At 40.4% G+C, this 23,220-nt stretch overlaps 1 protein-coding gene across 6 annotated transcripts in view; it reads right to left on the bottom strand.

Moving 5' to 3' along the window:
• PARD3B (par-3 family cell polarity regulator beta) overlaps positions 1–23,220 on the bottom strand; it is a 648,538-nt gene that overhangs the window by 408,790 nt on the left and 216,528 nt on the right. For all 6 annotated transcript variants that reach the window (XM_044431728.1, XM_044431729.1, XM_044431731.1 and 3 more), the window contains 2 exons: positions 8,283–8,369; positions 1,835–1,960 (listed from right to left, as the gene is read on the bottom strand). In XM_044431728.1, coding sequence (XP_044287663.1) covers positions 1,835–1,960; positions 8,283–8,369 — 213 coding nt within the window. The remainder of the gene's footprint in view (positions 1–1,834; positions 1,961–8,282; positions 8,370–23,220) is intronic.

The raw sequence follows: 23,220 nt of genomic DNA, 5'->3' as shown, positions 1-23,220 counted from the left end.
GTGATCTACCCAGAAACTCTTGAATCATCTCAAATAAGTACATTTATATCTGCACAAGAAAAACACACTATCTGACCGTGAACACTCACACATCTGAATGACAGACTAAAGCTTACTGCTTGTGTGCATTCAGTTGATCGTAAGTTAGAGTTTGTCTTCTCTAAATCACCAACTAGAAAATACCAGAAAGCTATATAAACATATATACATATAGCTCACCTAACCTGTCCCCAAATCAATACAAAAAGCCATCCAAACATTTAAAAACACATATTCAGTTAGAAATATTATGATGAGGGCTGTTATCTGATTCAAACATCAGATCTTATCCTAATTTTTACCTCTGGTCCTACGGCCATACTCTGTACATCCATATATAGAAGGTAAGTTTAAATGGAATGCAGTCAGGTAAGACCAAATCACAGTGTCAATTCCCTTATTATAAATGGAATATTAATCATGCTATTCAGGTTTTGTAATTAGATCTCGGACAGATTCACCACATTTAAATGTTATACTCATGCATGTAAGTCAAGTGGACCCTGAGCTCAGACAGTCATGCCTAGTTGTGTAGAATAGGAACGAGTGTATAGCTAAACTGGACCACAGGCTTTAACCAAATTTTCATATGAATAAAATAACTGAAGGGAAAAAATTAAGGAAAAAGTATTTTTTTAAAGATACATTTTAAAGATACAACATGCAACATCTTGGAAAACACATTATTTTCTGAGAAAGAGAAGGTGGGGAAGGAGAGAAACTTTTCTGTTTTCTCCACTTTATTCACATGGGGCAGTATGGAATTATACCCATCTGCTAGTGCTATTGACATGGTGCTGGTGAAGTCCAGTGCTTGTGCAATGTCAATAGCACTTGAGAACATGATAGGTTCCCCAGGAAACCTGTCACACTAGCAAGCCCTGCGGATGCTGTGCAGTTCTTGGTGTATGCAATCGCAATGTCAACCACACTAGAACATGGGCTTGATCAGATCCTTCCTTTGGCCTTTCAGTTTGAAATAAAATTGAAAATACAGACAACAAAAGGGGAGAACACATGAGATGATGATAATAAAAGATAGCTTAATGGGAAAAGAAATGCAATTATTACAGACATTATTATATCTTAAGTAAGAAAGCCTTTCTTAAGATGGCATGAGCCATCTACAGTTTCTGTAAGTACTTGCATTAAAAATAATCTATTTTCTTAAATTAAAAAACCTAGAGCTTGAATAATTGGAGATACCTTTGAAGCAAAGGAGTTTCAAATCTGACTGACTGACTGACTGACTAAACGTTGCATCCCTAACTATGATACCTACATATGAACAATAGAGAGAAATCAGTACCAATCTTTTCAACATCTCTAAAAACAATAATCAAGAATGAAATAACCGTCAATGCTTTAAAAAGAAATTAAGTAATGGATATACCCATTGAGCTGAGAGTCCTAAAAGTGTTTTTTAAAAAGGCTCATCTTCAATGCTATATCCAACAAACTCAGATAATAAAAATTTGTTCATGCTATGTTTTGTTGGATAAGAAGATTTGGATTCATTGAATTTTTTATGGTTATAGATACCACTCGCACTATTCAAGGTAGTCCATAAAATGTTCCGGTCAAGATTATGAACTGGCTGAAAAGCCACAAGAAATAAATATCTACTTCCAAGGATACTATGTCGTGCTGCCCTATCCCACCCCTGGCTTCATAAGTTACAGAGACAAAGTTGTAATGTTTTAATCATATGCAACAAGCAATATTGTTTGGCTTTTGATCTGCACCACATGCATTCCAGGCTGTTAACAAAATAAAACCATAAAGCAAAACTCACTGTGCAAATGTTTTATCTGCAAGTTCTATGTTGTTAATTCTGACAATACACTCATTTTCATGGAAAAGTCCATCCCGCTTAGATCGGCTATTCTCCTCAATGCCACGAATAAAGAGCCCTAGAATCCTGGAGGAAAACATAAAAAACACAACAGATTTCAATTTATCGCTATTGGACTATGACATATGCCTATGAAAATGTGCTTTGGGTGGGGGAATAATGGGGCCAGTCTTGCTCTCACGCTCTCTCTCTCTGTGTATGCGCAAGGGGGCAGGGAGAGCAAGAGAGCGACCACATATTCCTCCTCCTTTCTGTCAGTGGGATCATCTCCCAGATCAAAAGCCTTCTGTAGCCAGGACAGTGTTCAACTCAATGTAGTTTTACACTTCAGTCCTAAACATGCCTTCTCAGAAACAGACTCCCTTGATTTCAGTGGGGTTTATTCTCAGGCAAGTGTGTGTAGGATTGCAGCCTTAATGTCCTGCTCCTGGTCTTCCTAGGAGGCACCTCGTTGGCTACTGAGGGAAAGGAAATACTCGTCAAGGTAAGCCTTTCACCAGATTCAACACAACTCTTATGCTATGAGAAATTTGCATTTGATGACAACACCATAAAAGGTAAGGCAGAGGCAGAGATTACCGCATATCAGCAAACACATATTTTCCAAAACTGAGGAAATCAGGATTGCTTGCCTATAACTATTACTTTCCAAGGGTAAGTTTGTATATTTACACATATCAAATTGTCCCAGCACAGACTAGAGATAGGCCAGTTTAAAAGACTTTCCCCTTGTTCATGTGCTTTGGTGGCTACACTATTGGGCACAGACAGGGCTAGTATTTTCCCTTTCCATTTCTCCCAATAGATGTAGGACCACTTAGCACCTTGTACATTACATTTTTTTATTAATGAGAACTGCTATGGATACTTCTCTGGTTTAAATCTAAAGCTTTCCTTCCTCCCTTTATAGGAAGAAAACTTTAAATCTAATCCTCTGCTCAACCATTCCCACCAAAGAGGAAAATAGTTTGACAGCTCTTAAAGTATTTTAAAAGTGTAGGGAAAAAAAGATGTGGAACAGCAGACCACCTATCCAGTTTGGACAGGATAACTAACAATAACTGGAACATAAGTGGCCCATAGGTGTGCATCTAAAATGTTCCCACAAGCACACAGCATCTCTGATGATTTCTCCTGCCCACTCTTGCCATTGAGCTGCCTTAATAATGAGACTTTCAGAACACAGTTTAGAGGGTGAGAAGGAGGAAGGGTCGCAGTGACATGGCTGTGCAGCAGAATAGCTGAGGAGTGAAATGGAAGCCAACCAGTGTCAACCACAGTTGTTAGCTTTCTTACTGAAATCACAGCTTTGGCCTGGGAGTGCTCCTGGATCAGGTCCTGACCCCACAAGTGGCAGCTGTAGTTAGAAGTATATTTCCCAACTTGGGTTGGTACACCACCTGCATTCAATAATCTTGATGCACACACCCTAATTGCAAAATATTTAAGCTACTGACATTGTTTTTATGTGCTGCCTCTGCCTCCTTATAATTTGCAAACAGTTATTGTCATATTTTGTTTTAATTTTTTTGTTTGTAGGCAGCTTTGAACATTTAATTGGAAAGATAAAAATACCTTCAATGAAATAAGGCAAGTTATTTATTCTTTTAAAATTTACAGTTTATATTTAAAATCCTTGTTATGTTTATTTTAAAATGTTAATTGTACATCATTGCAAATGTTAATTGCATATCATTACATTTAAAAAACAATAGTTCTTAAGATACTTCTCTACGCTGCAGTTAGATTCAAATTTTAAGAGCACTTTTAAACAAGTCCATTTTTGTGACTAACATCAGAAAGATCTAATTAAAGTCCATTCAGGATGTCAACAGTAAACTTAATTATGGTTTTAAAAGAGTGAGAACATTTTAAAACTATGTTTTATCCATCAATGATCTAGATCATCCCCACAGTGGCCAACATAATGATTCCAAAGCTTTGTCTGTTAGGCCTCTGGTCTGAAGTTCTCGTTTGACAGATGGAATACCAACATATGGACCGAGTTAAGTTGTTCTGGCAATGTAAACTCACTACTTCCTTACTTTTATTACACAGCGTCACAATATTAAGATTATTTAATGTATTTTTAAACATTTAATTTCCTCCCTGTTATTGTACAGCCAAGTGTAAAATACTTATTTATATAAATATCTTGCAGGTACAAAATGCTGGTTATGAACCCATATCAAATCCAAAACATTTTAAACACAGGCATTATTTATTTAATAAATATCTCTATCAGTACTATTCTATAGAGTGGTGGAGACCATTCCACGATCATCAATTTTACAGTGATAAGCCTTAAAAATACCTTTAAAAATGCCTACTATCTGTAATTCTAAATTGATTCATAGCTGAATTACCTCTAACAAGCCAACATATAAAAGTTTTTGGTTGTTTCAAGAAAAGAAGGCCATGCAAAATGTATAAATTATGCTGAAAGACATAATGAAATCTTTCATTCAAGACCATTATGAAATAGCAGGCCTCTCAAAAAGGAAACTTTGCTAAGTCAGACTTCGAAGCATTTGTCAACAAGAATATTAAAAGATGTGAGGCACCAGGCCAGGGAATAAGATAGACTTTTTGGAGAATTCTTTTTGCTTAGTGAAATAACTGAGCATATACTGGGCACCATGCCACCCTGAAAATAAGGAGCGATGGGCTGGTTGTTCCCTGACAGACGATCCAGCCTGTCTGAGGTATGCTGTGGGTTGTTTTCAACCCACTCCTCTAGCCTGCTTCGGGAACACATCCCAGGTGCCTTAGGAACAAAGGCACATCCCACAATCCTTTGCTTCCTCACTACTTCAGCAGCCTTTTTTCTAATGCCCACTGAATGCTCTGGGTCTGCCTTGCCTTTGTTGGCTCCTGACATAAAGTTTACCAATCCCTGCCCTGAACCTTGGCGGATCAATAACTGCCAGAACTTGTTTTTAAAATAAAACATTTCAAACCTAGCATTCCCTTTTGTGGCTTATATTTTCTGTCTGCGCTTCAGGCATGGATAGTACAATACCTGCCAGAGAAGCAGGTGCTGTTCATTGTCCCGCCTCTGCTCTCTGGCAACTGTGCAAGCAGCTAACCCTCACTGTTCCATCCCTCCCCACACTGTTCTCCCACTCTGCTTAGAAGGGCCTTTTATGTCTGGCTCCCCCTCACCTGCTTGCCCAACAGAGAAACTGCTCTTGCTCCTCTTCCCATTTCTTCTCCTATCTCAGCTGTCACAATTGGAGAAGTGGGTTTATTCCTGCCCCACTCTGGTCTCCAGCAGCCCAAGCTGCACGTGGGCTCCCTTTTCATCTACTCCCCTCCCCGTGCTGGAGCTACTCAGGTTGCCCAACTTCCACCACCTCAGCTCCAAAAGCATGAAAAGCATTTTCTATCCCAGCCGCCTTCCTCACCTGCTGCTCCACCGCCACTACGCTATCAGTCCAGTTTCTCCACACACCCTACCCTCCTTCTCCATCACAGAACAGTTGTGTCATTGTTATGTCTGTTGCTTCTCATAAGCCGACATGGCTGTTCAATCTTCAAAACTACTTATTATGAAATCATAACTAACAGTATGCTATGCAAACCTTTCTTGGAACTAAGAGAACAGTCCAGGACTGCTCCAGAACTGGTCTGTAATTCACTGTAATTCTCAAAGGCTTTAATGCAGACCCCTTTTTGGGGTGAGCCAGCATCTGGGGAACTGGAAAAAGTTGAAGATGGGACACTGCACAGATGAGTGGCAATGAAGTACAGCATTCAACACATCTTGATGTGCTTCTAGAAAGGGGGAATCGCATGGTTAAGAGAGTGGCATATCTTCATGGGACAATATCTGACTATCTAAGGTTGGGCAATGCAATCCTGTTGCCAGCAGTACAACTACATGCCATGTTCCTCTGCCCAAGCAGAATGCTTCCCAGATCGTCACAGAAAGGTGTGGTGTGTGGTTATAAGGTGTAATTTCCTTAAACCTTTCATTTTCCTTCCTTGAAACATGATCCACAAGAGGAAACAATTCTTGTGCTGGGTGCTCTGCAGATATTCTTGCACCTCTAGACTCATCTAGAATATGTGTGAATATGTCGAGTTCCTTTTCACTCCAGCAATGCACCCAAACTCTGACATTATGGGGTCCTTTCACCTCAGGAGGAGTCCCAATCCATTATGATCCCATTCTTAACATGCTTGGATCAAAGGAATGGAAGTGAATGAGAAGAGTGGGGGACTTGACGTCCACCTCCTCTGTGGAATCCATTGCTGGACGTGGTGAAGAAAATAACACACCAGGCAAAGCTAGTTCAACTTTGCCTACTGCAGTACCTGGAACAAATGGCACAGAGATTCAGCAGTTATCAGTTCTGAGACTGTGGGACAGACAGGCCACTGTGGGAAGGATAAGGTTCAGGCTGTATTTACTAGGAGGACTAAGCAAGCAATGGTAGGAAGACTTCCCAGTATTTAGTAAAACAGACTCAATCCCTCCCTTGCGTTAAAGGTAAGTATATTCAGGAAAGTAATAATCTAAACCAATACAGAAAAGTTTCCAATTAAGTGTTACTTCCAATATGTTTAATTAAAATCATAGAAATGGTTCCTACAATGACCTAACACTTTTTGACATGGAAACATGTGCATCTCTAAATTTAAGTTACTGGGGTAAGGCTGATAAACTTAAGATGAGTATTTCGCCACAGGTAATCTATGTACTCCATGATATTTTCCTTAGTGCATTTAAAAATGTGCAGCATTTAAGTTTATTTGGTGTGGTATGGTGTCTTCTCTCTGTCATTCACTGAAGAAAATGCAGCTGCTGATCAGGGAGGGGAGATTTAATTTTCCAAATTTTAATTAACATAATGCTTTTTTGCTAACATAAATCATTAGAAAATATCTGTTCCCTTTAATATTATTCCATGGGTTGCTGTGGAGCCAGTTTATTTAGCTTTTCCATTTGGTTGGGTGGCATTAGAACCTAGGCACAGAAAGGAATGGTTCCATCTGCAATTTTAGCAGCTAAAGAAATGTGGCATACAATGATTTGTTATATTTGCAAATTAAAAGAAGGAAAGAGGAGAAGGATATTAATTATAGTTATCATTATCATATGCAAGCTGGTTCAAGGTTGTTGCAGGCTCTGGTTTGAATGTAGCCATGATTAAGGTTAGCAGTGGGGCAGAAAACAACAAGACTGCAAATGCATAAAATGGGATTCAACTTACACAGGCAAAGAAGGGAATATGTAAACCCATGGCTAAGAAATCAGAAAATCTTTTGTCTCTTCTGAGCTATTATTTCTATGTATTCTCTTCATGATGTAAGTAACTTACGTGCCTGAGAAAGCACATGCAATTATTTTCTGTTAAATATGCAGTGTGATATGCTCTATGCCAATCATTGGTGTTGCGTGGCGGGGAGCGTAGCTGCCTCTTCTGGAGAAATCATAATCCCAGATTACTGGGATGGAGTGGGGTGTCTGTCTGTCTGTCTGTCTGTCTGTCTGAAGAAGCAGATCTCTACCCACTGCACAATAATCAAAGTGCAGCCCCTTGTATTAAAAATCTAGACATATTCTACCCATTTATTTTGCAAAAACCTAACATGTTCCTGCCTTTCAGTGATTTTGCTGGCTAAAGAAGAAATTTCCTGGTTCATTTTTAAGGTTTTTGCTTTGTTTAGTCTTCCTTGGTGGGAAGTGATTCCTGCTCCATAAAAAGCAGCTCAAAAATCCAGAAGGTTAGTGTATCTGTGATGAGGCAACAGGGTCCCTATTCAAAAATAAAGAAGTGGCAAAGATGGGTTCACAAACTCCCCTGAGCTGAAACTTGGAGAGTGTGGATTATACCAGTCCTGCAAAATGGCCCAGAGTTACTATACCTATTTTGCTGGAGGAAGAGGGAAGTAGTGTACTGTCTCAGCCCTGCAATGCAGCCCAGTGTTGCCACAGGCATTTCCGTAAAGCAACCCCCAACAATGAGCTGGGGTGGGGAGCTGTGGGGTAGTTAAAGACAGCCTGAAAGTTTTAGTTTTCCTAGGCAAGGAGTAGCTTCCCTTTCTCTTTCTCTTGGTGCCCTAGAGCTGAGGCCATGTCTCACACATTGTTCAGAAGTTAGTGCAGTATATGTATATGCAGTAATTAAGAACTATGCTGTGAACGTGCCCAAGTCTTGCGTGTGGACTGGAGAGCTGAGCAAAGAAGTGGAAAGCAAGCCGAACAAGAGGAGATTGATAGAGATGTTCAAAATTATCAATCATTTAGAGAAACTGGAAAGATTTTTTTCCCCTTCAGTCATCATACAAGAACTTTAAATTTTGATAGTGATATACTGAGTAATTTAGAGGACCTTTTCCTTTTACAAGTACATGTTTTTTCATTAAGAAATCCCCTTACCTTCCACTTAAGGATGAAAAGTATGGTACCACATGGATGCCTAGTGGGCCACCTTCCCCAGAAATCTCCACCATTTTTGTCACACCACTATGAAAGAGAAGAAAACACACATTGTAACCTTCAAAAGAACGCAAATCAGAAACAGAAAGAAATTTTTTAGGTTTTACAGGTAGCATTACCTAATCATCCATCTTCAGTTTATGCAATCCTCAAAATAAACACTTCCTCCTAACTATTCACACATCTACAAAACACTAGCAGCAGTCATCCACAAGGTACTCCCTGTCCTCTTTGAAATTAAGAACTATTCAGTGATAGATTACGCAAGATCTTTATTACTTAGCAGACACTACTGGGAGTCCAGCTGAGGCTCCGAACAGGCAGAACCTACACACAGTCAAGCCAGGTTCACAGTCTACTGCTTGGCTACCATCCATTGAGGTGACAGCTGCATAAAGCCTCCACCTGTGGAGTCCAATTCCACTTCGTTAGCTTTCTTTAAAATAAATCAAGACTTTTGTGCCTTACAAAAATGCAAGTATGCAGATACAACCATCTTACATGAATTTGGACCACCATACTATGGATTTCCAGGTGCATAAAACTTACTTCTATATTACATCATATTTGTGGACATTTGGTAGGCCTGGATGCAAGACAAAAACCCCTGATAAACTTGACTAATTTCCACACTTCACTCCAATTCACATGTAACACTAAACCACAGATTCATGCAAATCCCCTTTTCTCTCTTCCTCCAACACAGCTGGACAAATTATTCATTTTTTTCTTTTTTTTTTTTTTTTTTTTTTTGTGCAATGGTTCTCTTAGGTCCAATTTACCAGTGATATCTTTTGACTGTCCTGTAGAATTAAAATTAGGTCCTGAGTACACCACAATGATTATTTCAATATATCCATATTCAATCCACATTCACAAAGATTGTTAGCACAGAAGGGGGAGGAATTCCAAACAGACCTATGAAGCAGGCCTCCGCTGTCACTGGTTCATGTTAACACCACATGTAATTCTGATATAATGAACCTCTGAGCAGCAGTAATAATCAAACAAGGGTTCAGGAAGGCAATGACAAAAATAATTGCCTATGCGATACATTGAGAAATCATCTTTAGATTCTGAAAGACCCTTGTAATATGTGCATACAGATCAATAATAGTGATTCTATGAGGCAGATAAAACTGAGACTTATAATAATAGGTGCAAGAAAAATTAGCCATAATGTGTTGTTGGGTACTTATCTCAGGCATTTTGAAACAGCATGAAAGGGGAAGTGAATACCATCTCTTTGTAATTATTTTAGTGCAAAAATGGCTAGATATTTCTTCCAACCATTGGCAGGCCAATATTTGACCAAATTGTGTATCAACTGTAGAAATGATAATCCCAAGGAAGTCTAATCAAAATGAGAAACTAAACCCAGATGGTATTGTCAAGCATTTGGAGTAATTTTTGCAATGCCAAGCTGGGCTCATTCTGAGGCAGATTTCATGGCATGTCTCTTCACTAACAAAACAGCAAACATGTGTACTAGGTTGAGTTGGAGCTGGTTTTGGCCAAATAAAATTATGCACAGCTGACTGTGTCTATTTGTTCCAGGAGGAAATAAATGATGTTTAAAAAAACTTCCTTTATCAAAAATTGTATACAGTTCTGATTTAAGAGACTTAATTATACCAGGTAGCCAGGTTCTAGAGCAACCTCTCTTTTCAAACTTTTTCTTTTAAATATAGCACATACTATTACATGTTTCAATTATCCCTTCATTTTTAAAGCTGGTACTGATTTTCTGGTTCCTATTCTTGGTAAATCATTGTTCTGGTTTAATTGTTCAAGGCTTCATAAACCATGGTTTATGAAGCTGCAAACAAATATTGGAGCCAAATGATCCCCCACTCCACCTCCCCCCCACCCACACACACACCATGTGCCAGTTTGGGTGTGAAGAACCTAGCTTGCATTAAGACAGAATTCCCCACAGCATCCAAATCGTGTCTTAATGTTGATTAACAAACCAAGTACATCTCTGAATGTGATCCTGGCTTCGTTCCCTTGTTTGCTAACTAAAATCAACCCAGAGATTCCTGGTTTGGGAACCTTGGAACTATAGTTAATTTAAGCCAGTAACCTCACATCAAAGCTGGCACATAACAGAAGGAGGGACTAAGTAAAGTGCATCACACTTCATTTTTATTTTTTTTATGAAACTTAACAGCTGCCCAAGTTGGGTCACAAGAGCTAACACTGGCTACCTGTAGCACAACATGGATAGCATTTCCTGGAGCAATGGGCTTTCTGGGAAAACCCATCACATAAGTGAACAACATTGGTATTCATCTAAGTTGTGCAATAAATTTACAGTGGTGCCATGTGCTTAATAGGTTACTGCCCTATATCTATTTTATCTTTCAAAGCTTTGGGAGGATACTTTTAAAAAAACACTGCAAGTGCAAGTTGTTGGGTCTCTAGACATTACATTGTGTGTGGTGGGAGGTAGCCATCTGTTTCTAGCGCTTATATATTTAGATATGTGCATGCATATGCTAAGGCAACATGCAGTGTCTGCTTTAGTGTATGCTGAACTTTGGTTAACTTACAGTAAGACAATAAAGTTTTTCCTAAAACATTGTTTGCTTTTAAATTGGTGGAGGGACTAGATAGGAAAGAGCCTCCAGAAATATCCCTTCCTCGGGGAGCAGCACTTTGAGAATATGGGTGCTACGAGTCTGTAAGATATCCCTACTTTCATCTATGAAATGTTAGTTATATGCATGATATATCAACAATTCTAAATCTGCCTTAGAAGCCTCCTTTTTACTGACTGAGAGCACAAAATGTAGTAAGAATAATGGGGTATCGCAAAGCAAAGCAAAGCAAAGCAAAGCAAAGCAAAAATCATGTCCTCCATTACTATTTTGATGAAAAAGTCACAGTTTTCTGTGGGGAAACCATTTTCCAATGTTCCACTGAGTTGAAAAACTGGCAATAATTTTGAGGAAGATGGCTGATGACTAAGCAATGTGTCCAATATTAAAAAACATATGAAGCTCAGTGTTAATAGTTACAACTTCAATGTAAAGTGTGTACCTATTTGACTGTGCTGAGGAGAGCTGGTCTCTGTGCAGAGGTAACTCCACAGAGAGTGCACTTTTTTGTAAGAAGCTGCAGAAGTCACAATCTCAACAACTATCAAAGTATCATTCACCATCTTCTACCCTTCTTTTTAAGCAGATCAGGACAAAGTTTTTGTTAATACATTAAGGCTGACCTGCTAGGTTAGCTTTGTGATACAAAGCAAGAGTACTGAAGGAGCCTGATTAGCTTAACTAATGTTACTTGCTTTTAGCTTAACTAACGCTATTTGCTTTTGTAAAAAGCCACTTGCACAGGAGCTTGATCAGCCTAACAAACGCCATTTGCTTTTTGTATAACTGCTTGCTTTGGAGAGGAAAAAGGGAAGGCAAAAGAATGTTGATAAAGAGGCAGTGCGTGGAAGAAGACCCCCCACGCAAGGACTGGCCGCAGTGGCCACGCTCCCCCAGTGAGGGGGTTGGGCGCAGATAAGCACCTGCACGAGGCCAGGCATGCAGTGGACGTGCAGGCCCCGCAAGGGGATTGGGTGAAGGGTCAGGCAGACCCTGAGAGGGGACTGGGTGAGGGAACAACGGGGGCGAGATTGTGTGAGAAAGAGTAAGGACAAGCTATAAGAAGGATGAGTTGGTGGAATGTGTTGTGTGTCACTTCCTGCCTGTGTGTAGGGAGCAGACACCCGGTTGCTTTGCTCAGCTGAATAAAGAAACTGAATGAATCTCCACCTGACTGGACCTCATTGGCACTTGGTTTAGTGGGTCTGTAAGTCACCTGGCTAGCAGGAGCATCAACAGTACTGCACAAGTCAGTAATGAAAGAAACAAGCAAAGTTAGAATACAGGCCATTAGGGAAATACAACTTAATGATAACAAGTTAATTCCAAACCAAATACCTCTTTCCAAACCAAAAAGAGCTGGCCTTGAGAATGCTGTGGATTCTGGTCTCTTCTCCAATTCTCAGTGAATTAAATTCAACCGTCTTTGAAGAGTTTATTTTAGGAGGGATGCGCTCAATCCCTACAGTAAACAACCTTCAAAGCTTACAGAATCACAGGCTGGCCTAGTCAATTCTCTGTTCCCAAAGCTTAATATCCTTTATTTAAATCATACCAAGTAGTCTAGCCTTTTTTTAACCTTTCAAAGAAAGGGAGTTGATAATCTTTCTAGATAGCACCTCAGGTAGTGAAATGCTTTTACTGTTCATGGATTTCCCCCAAATACCAGGGGGAAAGTGTCAAGACCCTTTCAGTAGCATTCAACTATTACTTCTCATATCTTCAGTGGATGGAATAAACACACAGATGAATTGGCAGAACAGCCCACATGGCCCTACACCAATATCTTTTCTATACTGCATGTAGATATCTAATCCCTGAAGAGAAAAATAACCTGTGCAAACACTGCGACCAGATGAATACTGCTTCCTAGCTAAAAGCCAAGCAGTGAGCACATCAGTGAGGTTGATCCTTGTACTGGCATGAGAGCACCATCTCTAGCCGCTGCTTAAGTCAGGCAAATTTACTCAACACATTCATCATTAACACATCCTAAAACAATCAAATCTAATTGTGTGTCCCTCATGCCCAAAAAGCTTGGTGGCTTATACTTTCCCCAACCTGTACCTCAGAGAAATCAGATTCAAACTTAAGAAATTAGTAGCAATGGCTACCATATCAGCATGGCACATGAAGGCAATAAAAAGTAATCAGGCAATTGAGTCCACTGACACAAAGCATTCTCCCCTGATTAAATCCAGAATGTTGCAGGAAATTAAACAGGCAACAAAACAGGAAAAAGAGCTGTTGCAGTCAAGTGTACAATAAGAGGAGAATGTCCAGACAAGCACCACTTATCTCAAAGATCTGAAGCAAACTTCTGGATTTAAGAGATGTCACACACTGAGCTGACAGTGTTGTGGAAGAGATGCAAGCACTTTGCATTTTGGATCTTAAGCAGACGGTTATTTGACGGTGGAAGCATTTCTCAATTCTTGGGTGTTCAGCCTTCCTTATGGTCCAGCTTTCACAGCTATACTTTGCAACTGAAAAAGCCATAGCCTTGATAATATGCACTTCTATTGGCAGCGTGATGTCTCTGCTTTTTAGTATGCTGTCTAGGTTTGCCATAGCTTTCCTCCCAAGGAGCAAGTGTCTTTTCATTTCTTGGCTGCAGTCACCGTCTGCGGTGATCTTGGAGCCCAGGAGAATAAAATCTGTCCATTTCTTCCCCATCTATTTGCCAGGAAATGATAGGACCGGAAGCCATGATCTCAGTTTTCTTAATGCTGAGTTTCAAGACAACTTTTGCATTCTCCTTCTTCACCTGCATCAAGAGGCTCTTTACTTCCTCTTCACTTTTTGCCATTAGAGTGGTATCATCTGCATATCTGAAGTTGGTATTTCTCCTGGCAGTCTTAATTCCAACTTGTGATTCATCTAGCCCTGCCTCTCGCATGATGTGCTCTGCATATAATTTAAATAGACAGGGCAGCAGTATACAGCCTTGCCAAACTCCTTTCAATTTTGAACCAATCAGTGGTTCTGTGTCTAGTTCTTCTTGACCCTCATATAGGTTTCTCGAGAAACAAATAAGATGGTCTTAAAGATCTCTTTAAGAACTTGACACAATTTGTTGTGATCCACACAATCAAAGGCTTTAGCATAGTCAGTGAAGCAGAAGCAGATGTTTTTCTGGAACTCCCTAGCTTTCTCCATGATCCAGCGTATGTTGGCAATTTGATCTCTAGTTCCTCTGCCTCTTCAAAATCCTGCCTGTACTTCTGGTAGTTCTTGGTCCACATACTGCTGGAGCCAAGCTTGTAGGATTCTGAGCAGAACTTTGCTAGCATGTGAAATGAGTGCAATGGTGCGGTAGTTCAAACATTCTTTGGCATTGCCTTCTTTGGGATTGGAATGTAAATTGACCTTTTCCAATCCTGTGCCCACTGTTAACTTTTCCAAATTTGCGGGCATATTGAGTGCAGCACTTTTACTGCACCGTCTTTCAGGATTTAGAATAGCTCAGCTGGATACTGTTGCCTCCACTAGCTTAGTTGTTGCTCAGACTTCCTAAGGCCCTTTTGACTTCACATTCCAGAATTTCCAACTTGAGGGCAGTGACCACCCCATCATGGTTATCAGGGACATTAAGCTCTTTCTTGTACAGTTCTTCTGTGTAATCTTGCCACCTCTTCTTAATCTCTTCTGCCTCTGTTTGGTCCCTGCCATTTTGGTCCTTTATCATGCCCATCTGTGCATGAAATGTTCCCTTCATATCTCCAATTTTCTTGAAAAGATCTCTGGTCCTCCCTATTCTACTGTTTTCTTCTATTTCTTTACACTGTTCTTTGAAGAAGGCATTCTTAACTCTTCTAGCTATTCTCTGGAATTGTGCATTCAATAGGGTTTATCTTTCCCTTTCTCCCTTGTCTTTCGCTTCCCTTCTTTCCTCAGCTATTTGTAAAGCTTCCTCAGACAGCCCTTTTGCTTTCTTGCATTTCTTTTTCTTTGGCATGGTTTCAGTTGCTACCTCTTGTACAATGTTGCAAACCTCCGTCTATAGTTCTTCAGGCACTCTGTCTTTCAGATCTAATTCCTTAAATCTATTTGTCACCTCTTCTCTCTATTCATCAGGAATATGATTTGGGTCATACCTGAGTGGCCTAGTGCTTTTCCCGACTTTCTTCAATTTAAGCCTAAATTATGCAACAAGAAGCTCATGATCTGAGCCACAGTCAGCTCCTGGTCTTGTTTTTACTGACTGTATAGAACTTCTCCATCTTTGGCTGCAGAGCAACATAGGCAATCTGATTTCTGTGATGACCATCTGGTGATGTCCATGTGTAGAGTCGTCTCTTGGGTTCTTGGAAAAGAGTGTTTGCTATGACCAGCGTGTTCTCTTGACAAAATTCTGTCAGTCTGTGCCATGATTCATTTTGTACTCCAAGACCAAACTTGCCTGTTATTCCCGTTACCTTTTGGCTTCCTACTTTACCATTCCAATCCCCCATGATGATAAGGACATCATTTTTTGGTGTTATTTCTAGGTGTTGTAGGTCTTCATAGAACCTGCCAACTTCAGCCTCTTGAGCATCAGTGGTTGGGTCATAGACTTGGACTACTGTGATGTTGAATGGTTTGCCTTGGATTCAAACTGAGATCATTCTGTCATTTTGGAGATTGTATCCCAGTACTGCTTTTCCTACTCTTTTATTAATTATGAAGGCTACTCCATTTCTTTTGAGGGATTCTTGCCTGCAGCAGTATACCTGATGGTCATCTGAATTAAATTCACCCATTCTGTGCAATTTAGTTTGCTGATTCCCAAGATGTCAATGTTAAGTCTTGTCATCTCATGTTTGACCATATCCAGCTTGCCTTGATTCATGGATCTTACATTCCAGGTTCCTATGGAGTATAGATTTTCACAGCATTGGACTTTCCTTTCACCACCAGATACATCCACCACAGAGTGTCCTTTCGGCTTTGACCCAGTCGCTTCATTCTTTCTGGCACTACTAGTACTAGTCCTCTGCTCTTCCCCAGTAGCATATTGAACACCTTCTGACCTGAGAGGCTCATCTTCCGGTGTCGTATCTTTTTGCCTTTTGGTACTCTCCATGGGGTTTTCATGGCAAGGATACTGGAGTGGGTTGCCATTTCCTTCTCCAGTGGCTCAGCTTTTGTCAGAGCTCTCTGCTATGACCTGTCCATCTTGGGTGGCCCTGCACGGCATAGCTCATAGCTTCATTGAGCTACACAAGCCCCTTCGCCACGACAAGGCAGTGATCCACGAAGGGGCAACCCCATTTTAGGAAGCCATAAATGCTCAGCACCAGTTCAAACATCTGTGTTCATCACTCAGAAGCCAGCAAGAATTTTTACTTCACTCAATGTCAACTCAAATATCACTTTTCAATAAAACTTGTTCAAATACGCACCTAAGGTCAAGTGATCTACATGAATATGAATCAATCCTTTAGTTTAAGAAGAACAAATGGCCTCCATAATAAAAGAGCAGAGGGAGCCATTAGTCTACAGTAGAACAAGAAAGCAGCCTCATACTTTTTTGGGCTCCAATACCAATAAAGATTGGCAGTACTCCCACTGCAACCTGGAACTGTGAATATGTTAGGTATTTTCATTTTTTACTTCTTTTTTACTTCCTTTGATCTTGATTCAGCTAATAAAGTGTCTTACCTGGTGACACTATTGGTGTATTATCATTTTACTTTATTTGGCAGATTGGCTAGAGGTGAGGCTGTTTTTTCCATATGCATATATACAGTAGCACTAAAGACAAACTTATGACTGAAATGGGCTAGTGTTTGTTATATAGGAGTATTTTTGTACACACTTAGTTCAGAGGTAGATTAATCTCCTTGCTTTTAATTCTTGTGCATATAAAAGTGTTGGCTGAACTTAAGTGTGCATTTATTTGATACTGTAAGACCAGACCAAGTGGTTGATTATTTGTTGTGTTGTTCTTTTCTTTATTGTTGGGATTAATTTTCTTTCATGATTTCTTTTAGTTTCCAGGATATTGAAAGAAAAAACAGAAACCTAAAGGAACGAAGTACAAAGGGGAGGATAAAAAAAGGCTAGGATTGGTATAGTCACTCCCCAGGTCTGTAGTTTATAACATTCTTGAACAGGAATGCAGGAGACATTTTTGCAGACATAACTGAATTTGTCTGTCAAGTTATAAGATAGATTTTAAGATGTATCCAAGGATATTGGGCCTAGGAAAGCAAAAATGGATGTTCTTCCCTCTTGTCTAGTTCTTACTCAGTTCTGTCTAAAGCGAGATGAAGTAGCAGTAGCTTTACACAGCAAGAAAGCTAAACTTTTTTCAAGTGCTAAGATTTTGTACCTTTAGCTCTATGTTCAACACAACATATGCATGCAGGCTGCAGGTAGGAGGTTGATAATCTTATTTCACCTCTGCTTTCCATATTGTCAGCTCTAAGGCTGATAGAAAAGGACACAAATGATATGTGGTAATGCAAAAAGGAGTGTTTTTTTACCATTATAGTTATCTCTTACTAATGTAATAAGTGTATGTAAATCAAGTAGTTCCAGAACTGGCCTGATTCAACACTGTCTGAAACAATACAGAAGGCAAAAGCAGTAGTGATATGATAGAATACATACTGAATAACCCATGCATGAAATATTTTCAAAATTCCTACTAATCTAGTGTTAATAAACCAAGTATCTCCTTTGTAATAGTCTAGGTTTAACTTTTAATTAACAGAGCTATTCTTTCTATGAAAAAACATGTTGCAAAATGAGGCTTGCAAAAATTACTTTTCTGTTTCCACACATTGTGCTATGGGGTAGAATTTCATGGCTTGTGATACATTCCTGAACTACAGCATAATACTGCTTTGGTTTCAAACTATTTTAATTAAGAAATTCTGGGCAGGGAACAGGAATGTAAGAAAAGTAAAATACTGCCTTAAGTCATTAGCTATTATTGAGCCAACTAAATATTCTATGTGAGCATTGTGATTTCGCTTTTCTTATATAATAATATCTCTTATTTAAGGGAAAATTTTGCTTTGGCTGCCTATCTTTAACAGGATAGACATATAGAAAGCATGGGAATAAGAAAACAAGTCTATAGTGAAAGGATTTAATATATCTTTCTGGAAACTTGATAAAATACCACCATTGCCCAAGAACAGAAGCTTTGGTTTAAGACTTCAAAGTGTTAGGTGTCTCCTTGCCTTTACTGGTTTTTCGGCGCCAGGTAAAGACCTTTTTATTTAAACATCATTTCAATTGTTAAAACATATGATCTGGCCTGGGCAACTTCTTCTTCCTTCTCTTTCTCCTCCTATATTTTTATTTTATACTGATAATTTTAATTTTGTATTTGTAAATCAATGTATTTTTTGTATTCTTATATTTAATGGTAATTTATTATGTATTATTGTATTTCAATGTATTTTATCATGTTGTAAGCCGCCCCGAGGTTTCGGCAAGGGGCGGCATAGAAATGTTATAATAATAATAATAATAATAATAATAATAATAATAATAATAATAATAATAATAATCTAAAGTTACCAACAGTGCAGCTGAAATTTTCTTAAAATACATACAGAATAGTATATAACATTGCAGACAGTTTTGAATTTGAGAGAGCAGGCCCCAACATTTTCAGCTATTTAATCAATGCATTTCTTACTTCCTCAACCTTTGCCCTCACAAGCAAGTTTCAATAACAGACATAAGAACGCAGTACCTTCCATCAGAATATTGATATGTGGCAGACCTTTATCTGATTAGGAAACTCACTTCTTCCTCTCAGTTAGTGATCAGGCCACAGAGAACCCTGAATTCAAAGTGCCAAAATGAATAGTCCTAATGTAACGTAATTGAAGGTGGCAGCTATGCAGAAAGGTTGCGGCAAACATCACTCTGGTTTTCCCATTGATTCTTAATTTCACTTTCCCTGCAGTTCAAAGTCATCAACAGTCAAGGATCAGCTGCACCATCTACATCTTTTGTTCACCACCCCATAAAACTATTGCTCTCATTTGGACCATGCTGTTCTTAATTTGGTTTAGCTGAAGCAGAATGATACGATGAGATATAGAAATAATAGAAGAACGCACAGTAAGAAATAAAACTAGAAACAGGAAACAGTGAAAGAAAATTATGATTATATACAATTGAAATTTTATGCATTATGACCAAGGCAGTGGAGGATGACATGGGCATTCTCCCCTCACCCACACTGGGAGAACTGCTGTATAATTTAGGAGACACAGTGATGGACAGGTAGGACCAGCTTGAAATTTTGAGATACAGGGAGGCCCAGGTAGAAGACACTGCTCATTCATGTAGACTGAGTGCCTGGGTGATTTTGGCCAGTTGTTGCTCAGTCTAATGTTCACAGAATTGTGGTGGTGGTGATAGCAGCAACCCATTTCATGGGGCAGGTTTGGCCCTCACCAAACCATTGTCCCTGGAAGCAGGCTCTTCTTTTCTCAAAGACATTGTTCAGCTAGTGCAAAACTGCTCTTTTTGTAAAAGAAGTTCCATACCAAGCAGAGAGAGCACATTTTACGACTATCAGCAGAAAGATGCATGTTGGGTTGAAATGCCCAAGGTGATGATGGTTTGGCCTTTGCTTTTACCACTACGACGTCAAAGAGAGAGAGGTCCTCGTCCACCTGCCTACTGAGCAAAACATGTAGTCACCTTTGCTGAGCTGTGAAGATGTGGGCCTGCAGCCAAATGGGAGACCATGTGCAGAAACTCAGCAGGGGGTTGGACTCAAGGGCCTTGTAGGCCCCTTCCAACTCCGGTACTACTCTGTTCTAGTCATATCATTCCTCACAAGTGAGAATTTCTCGACTAGCCTCGCTGTTACAGGAGTTAAGTGCTGCTGCTGAGGCCATGGAGACTAAAGAGATAAAAAATTAAGCCACATGAAGACCTTTTCTCTCTCAGTCTTATTAGCAGAATTTAGACACAGCGGGTTCCTCTATTGAGGGGGGAAAGCAAGCAGTGGCTTTCTAGAATTGCTAGCAGTCCCTCTGCAGTCTGAACAGCATTAGCAATCCTTTGGTCATCGTGGCGTGTGAGCACAGCATAAGAGATTTTTTTTATAAATGATAATTATTTTTGGAGGTTAATCAAATCGTTAAATGACCTTTACCATGACTGCAATAGTAGCTGGCCTGTACTTCCTTAAATGTGCATTGTGCCATCCCAGGACTGATTCTTAGATTATCTGTGCAACAGCTTTGTTGCTTCTAAAATGTGTAAGCTGGTACTCATGCCATAAGGGAAGCATGTAAAATGGGTAAAAATATGCACTTAAGTTCCATAACAGTGTACACTGTTCCCCACCCTCAATAACAACTAAGTCTGATACCTGCTTGATATTTTGAGCTCCTTAATATATTAAGGTTAAACTAAAATCCTCATTCTATTTCCAAAGCTGCCCGAAAACATATATTTCTATTATGAAGTTTAGAACAAAAAGCATTGCCATCACTTTAAAACTTGTTTTATTAAACATGAACATCCAGACATACATCACAACTATATTTTATTTATTTATTTAAAATATTTATATGCCGTCCTGTCGCAAAAAGCCTCAGGACGGCTTACAACATAAAATATAACATAAATTCCCAACTCACACTGGCTGCAGTTAAAAACATAGAAAAGACAATATTAAAACTTATTAAAATATTGCTGAAATAAAAGGTCTTAACCTGGCGCCGAAAAACGACGACGGCGCCAGGCAGACCTCACTGGGGAGTGCTTTCCATAGATAGGGTGCCACCGCAGAGAAAGCCCTCCTCCGGGTACTTTGCCTCCTAGTATCTTTCATGGAGGGTTCCCGGAGAAGAGCCTCTTCTGCCGATCTCAAGGGGTGGGAGGGCAAATATGGAAGAAGGCATTCCTTCAGGTATCCAGGTCCCAAGCCGTTAAGGGCTTTATAGGTAATAACCAGCACCTTGAATTGAGCCCAGACTTCGATGGGAAGCCAGTGAAGCTGATAGAGGACTGGGGTTATATGAGAATAACGCCCAGTCCCCGTCAGCAACCTGGCTGCTCTATTTTGCACCATCTGAAGTATCCGGACTGTCTTCAAGGGCAGCCCCACGTAGAGCACGTTACAGAAATCCAACTGGGAAGTAACCAATGCATGTGTCACTGTTGATATGCAGTCGTCCTCCAGGTAGGGAAGCAGCTGATGGATCAACCGAAGCTGAAGGAAAACGCTCCTCGCCACCGCAGTCACTTGAGCTTCCAAGGACAGCTCCGGGTCAAGGAGCACTCCCAAGCTGCGGACCCTGTCCTTTAGAGGGAGTGCAACCCCATCCAGGGCAAGGTCCAAGTCACCTACCCAGGAGCTCGATCCACCCACCAACAGGACTTCCGTCTTGTCTGGATTAAGTTTCAGTTTATATGAAATTAACTGGATCAGCAGGCAACAAATTACTCTCCAGATTTAATCTACTAATTCATTTTTGCCACTCCTTATTCCTGGAAGCATTTCCCAAAACACTCACTGCCATGAGAAGTGCTGATGGCCACCAATTTGGATGGCTTTTAAAGGGGACTGGACAGATTCATGAGGGGCAAGTCTATCAGTGGCTACTGGCCTTGCAGGCCACGTGCTACTCCTTCGCCAGAGGCAGCATGCCTGCATACACCAGCTGCTGAAGAACTTGGGCAGGCTGAGGTCTTGTTCTGCTCCCATCCTGCTTGAGGGATCCTGTGGGCAGCTGGTTTGCCACTGTGTATAGCTGGACATTTGGTCTGATCCAGCATGACTTTTCTTATGCTCTTAATGCCCCCCACACCCTTAAATTCCCCTTTAAATCTGATTTTTCTGTTGCTGCTTTCCTAAAACAGACTGAAAGAAGGGAAACGGTTATATATCTCTCAGAAGTCTTTTCAGCCACAATTCTAGCTGTGCAGTACAGAGGAAACAACCAGTACTGGAACAACTGGAGGCCTGCTGTAATGAGGTTGCAAATTCTTCAAGGATAAAACTGCTCAACTTCATGCAGACTTAACACTGCTACTAACAAAGTATCTATTGAGTCATTCTGTGCACTGTCTTATCCAGTTTTGTTTTGCAGGACCAGATTCAGGTTCCAGAGACTGATAATGTGGACAATGTTCCTTTGCCTGTCTGAACCTGCTGTAGGAGACTGACCGGGAAAGCAGTGAACACATCACTGAAATTTTCATTCATTCATTCATTCATTCATTCATTCATTCATTCATTCATTCATTCAGTTTATATTCTGCATTAATTAGTCCAAAGCAGGCAGCTGTGCAACCATTCCTGAAAATCCCCTTGGCTAGATCCAGAGACTGACTGTCCTTCACTCACATGCACCCTGTTCCTGAGTGAGGTGCAGCATTTCAAGGCACTTTTTCCATGAAACTGATTATCTGGACTAATTTCAGTATGGGCTTAAGGCACGTTTTGGGATGGAAGTGGCATTGACAGCCTGATGCAATGACCTGCTTTGGAAAAGGGACAGGGAGCGTGTGACCCTTTGCTGCTTCTCAGCAGCTTTTGATTCTGTTGACCATAGTATCCTCCTGCACTGTCTCTGTGAGCAGGGAACTGGAGTCACTGTTTCAACTTGTACTTGACCGGTCAGTTCCAGAGAATTGCCTTTGGTGATTGTGCCTTGGTCACTTGGCAGTTGGGCTGTAAGGTGCCACAGGACACTATTTCGTCACTAATATTATTTATATATGTGAACACAGAAGGGTATCACCTTTTTAGAAAGGACAGGAAGGGAAAGGGGGGTGGGGGCATGGCTTTATACGTCAGGGAAGGGATAGGATGCAGTGATATAGAATGCAGCACAGATGGGGATTCGGTAGAGGCAGTCTGGGTGAAACTTAGGGGTTTTGACAGGGAAAGAGAACTGACAGTGGGGGTAAGTTACCGCCCTCCAGGTCAACTTGAGACCCTGGATGATGTCCTGACAGGCCAGATTCTAAGGCTATCTCAGGGGAGAGACACAGTAATTATGGAAGATTTCAATCTCCCGGATATTAATTGGGAGACTCACTCAGCAGTGACAGCCAGGTCACGTTGCTTCCTAGAAGCTATAGAGGGAGGGTTTTTCACACAGAGGGTCCGAGAGGCGACGAGGGGGGGAAACATCCTTGACTTGGTCTTGACCAATAGGAAGGAGCTGATAGATGAGGTACAGATTAGGGAAGCTCTGGATGTGAGTGATCACTCCATCCTTTGCTTTGAGATCAGGGGACTGTGGACGGGCAGCTGGTCGAGCACTAGAAGCTGGGACTTCAAGAGGGCCAACTTT

Source organism: Varanus komodoensis, unplaced genomic scaffold, assembly GCF_004798865.1.
Source record: "Varanus komodoensis strain SLA01 unplaced genomic scaffold, ASM479886v1 scaffold23, whole genome shotgun sequence".
In the NCBI taxonomy this organism is placed as follows: Eukaryota; Metazoa; Chordata; class Lepidosauria; order Squamata; family Varanidae; genus Varanus; species Varanus komodoensis.
Note: the sequence above shows the minus strand (reverse complement) of the source record. Positions and strands in the feature narration are given on the sequence as shown.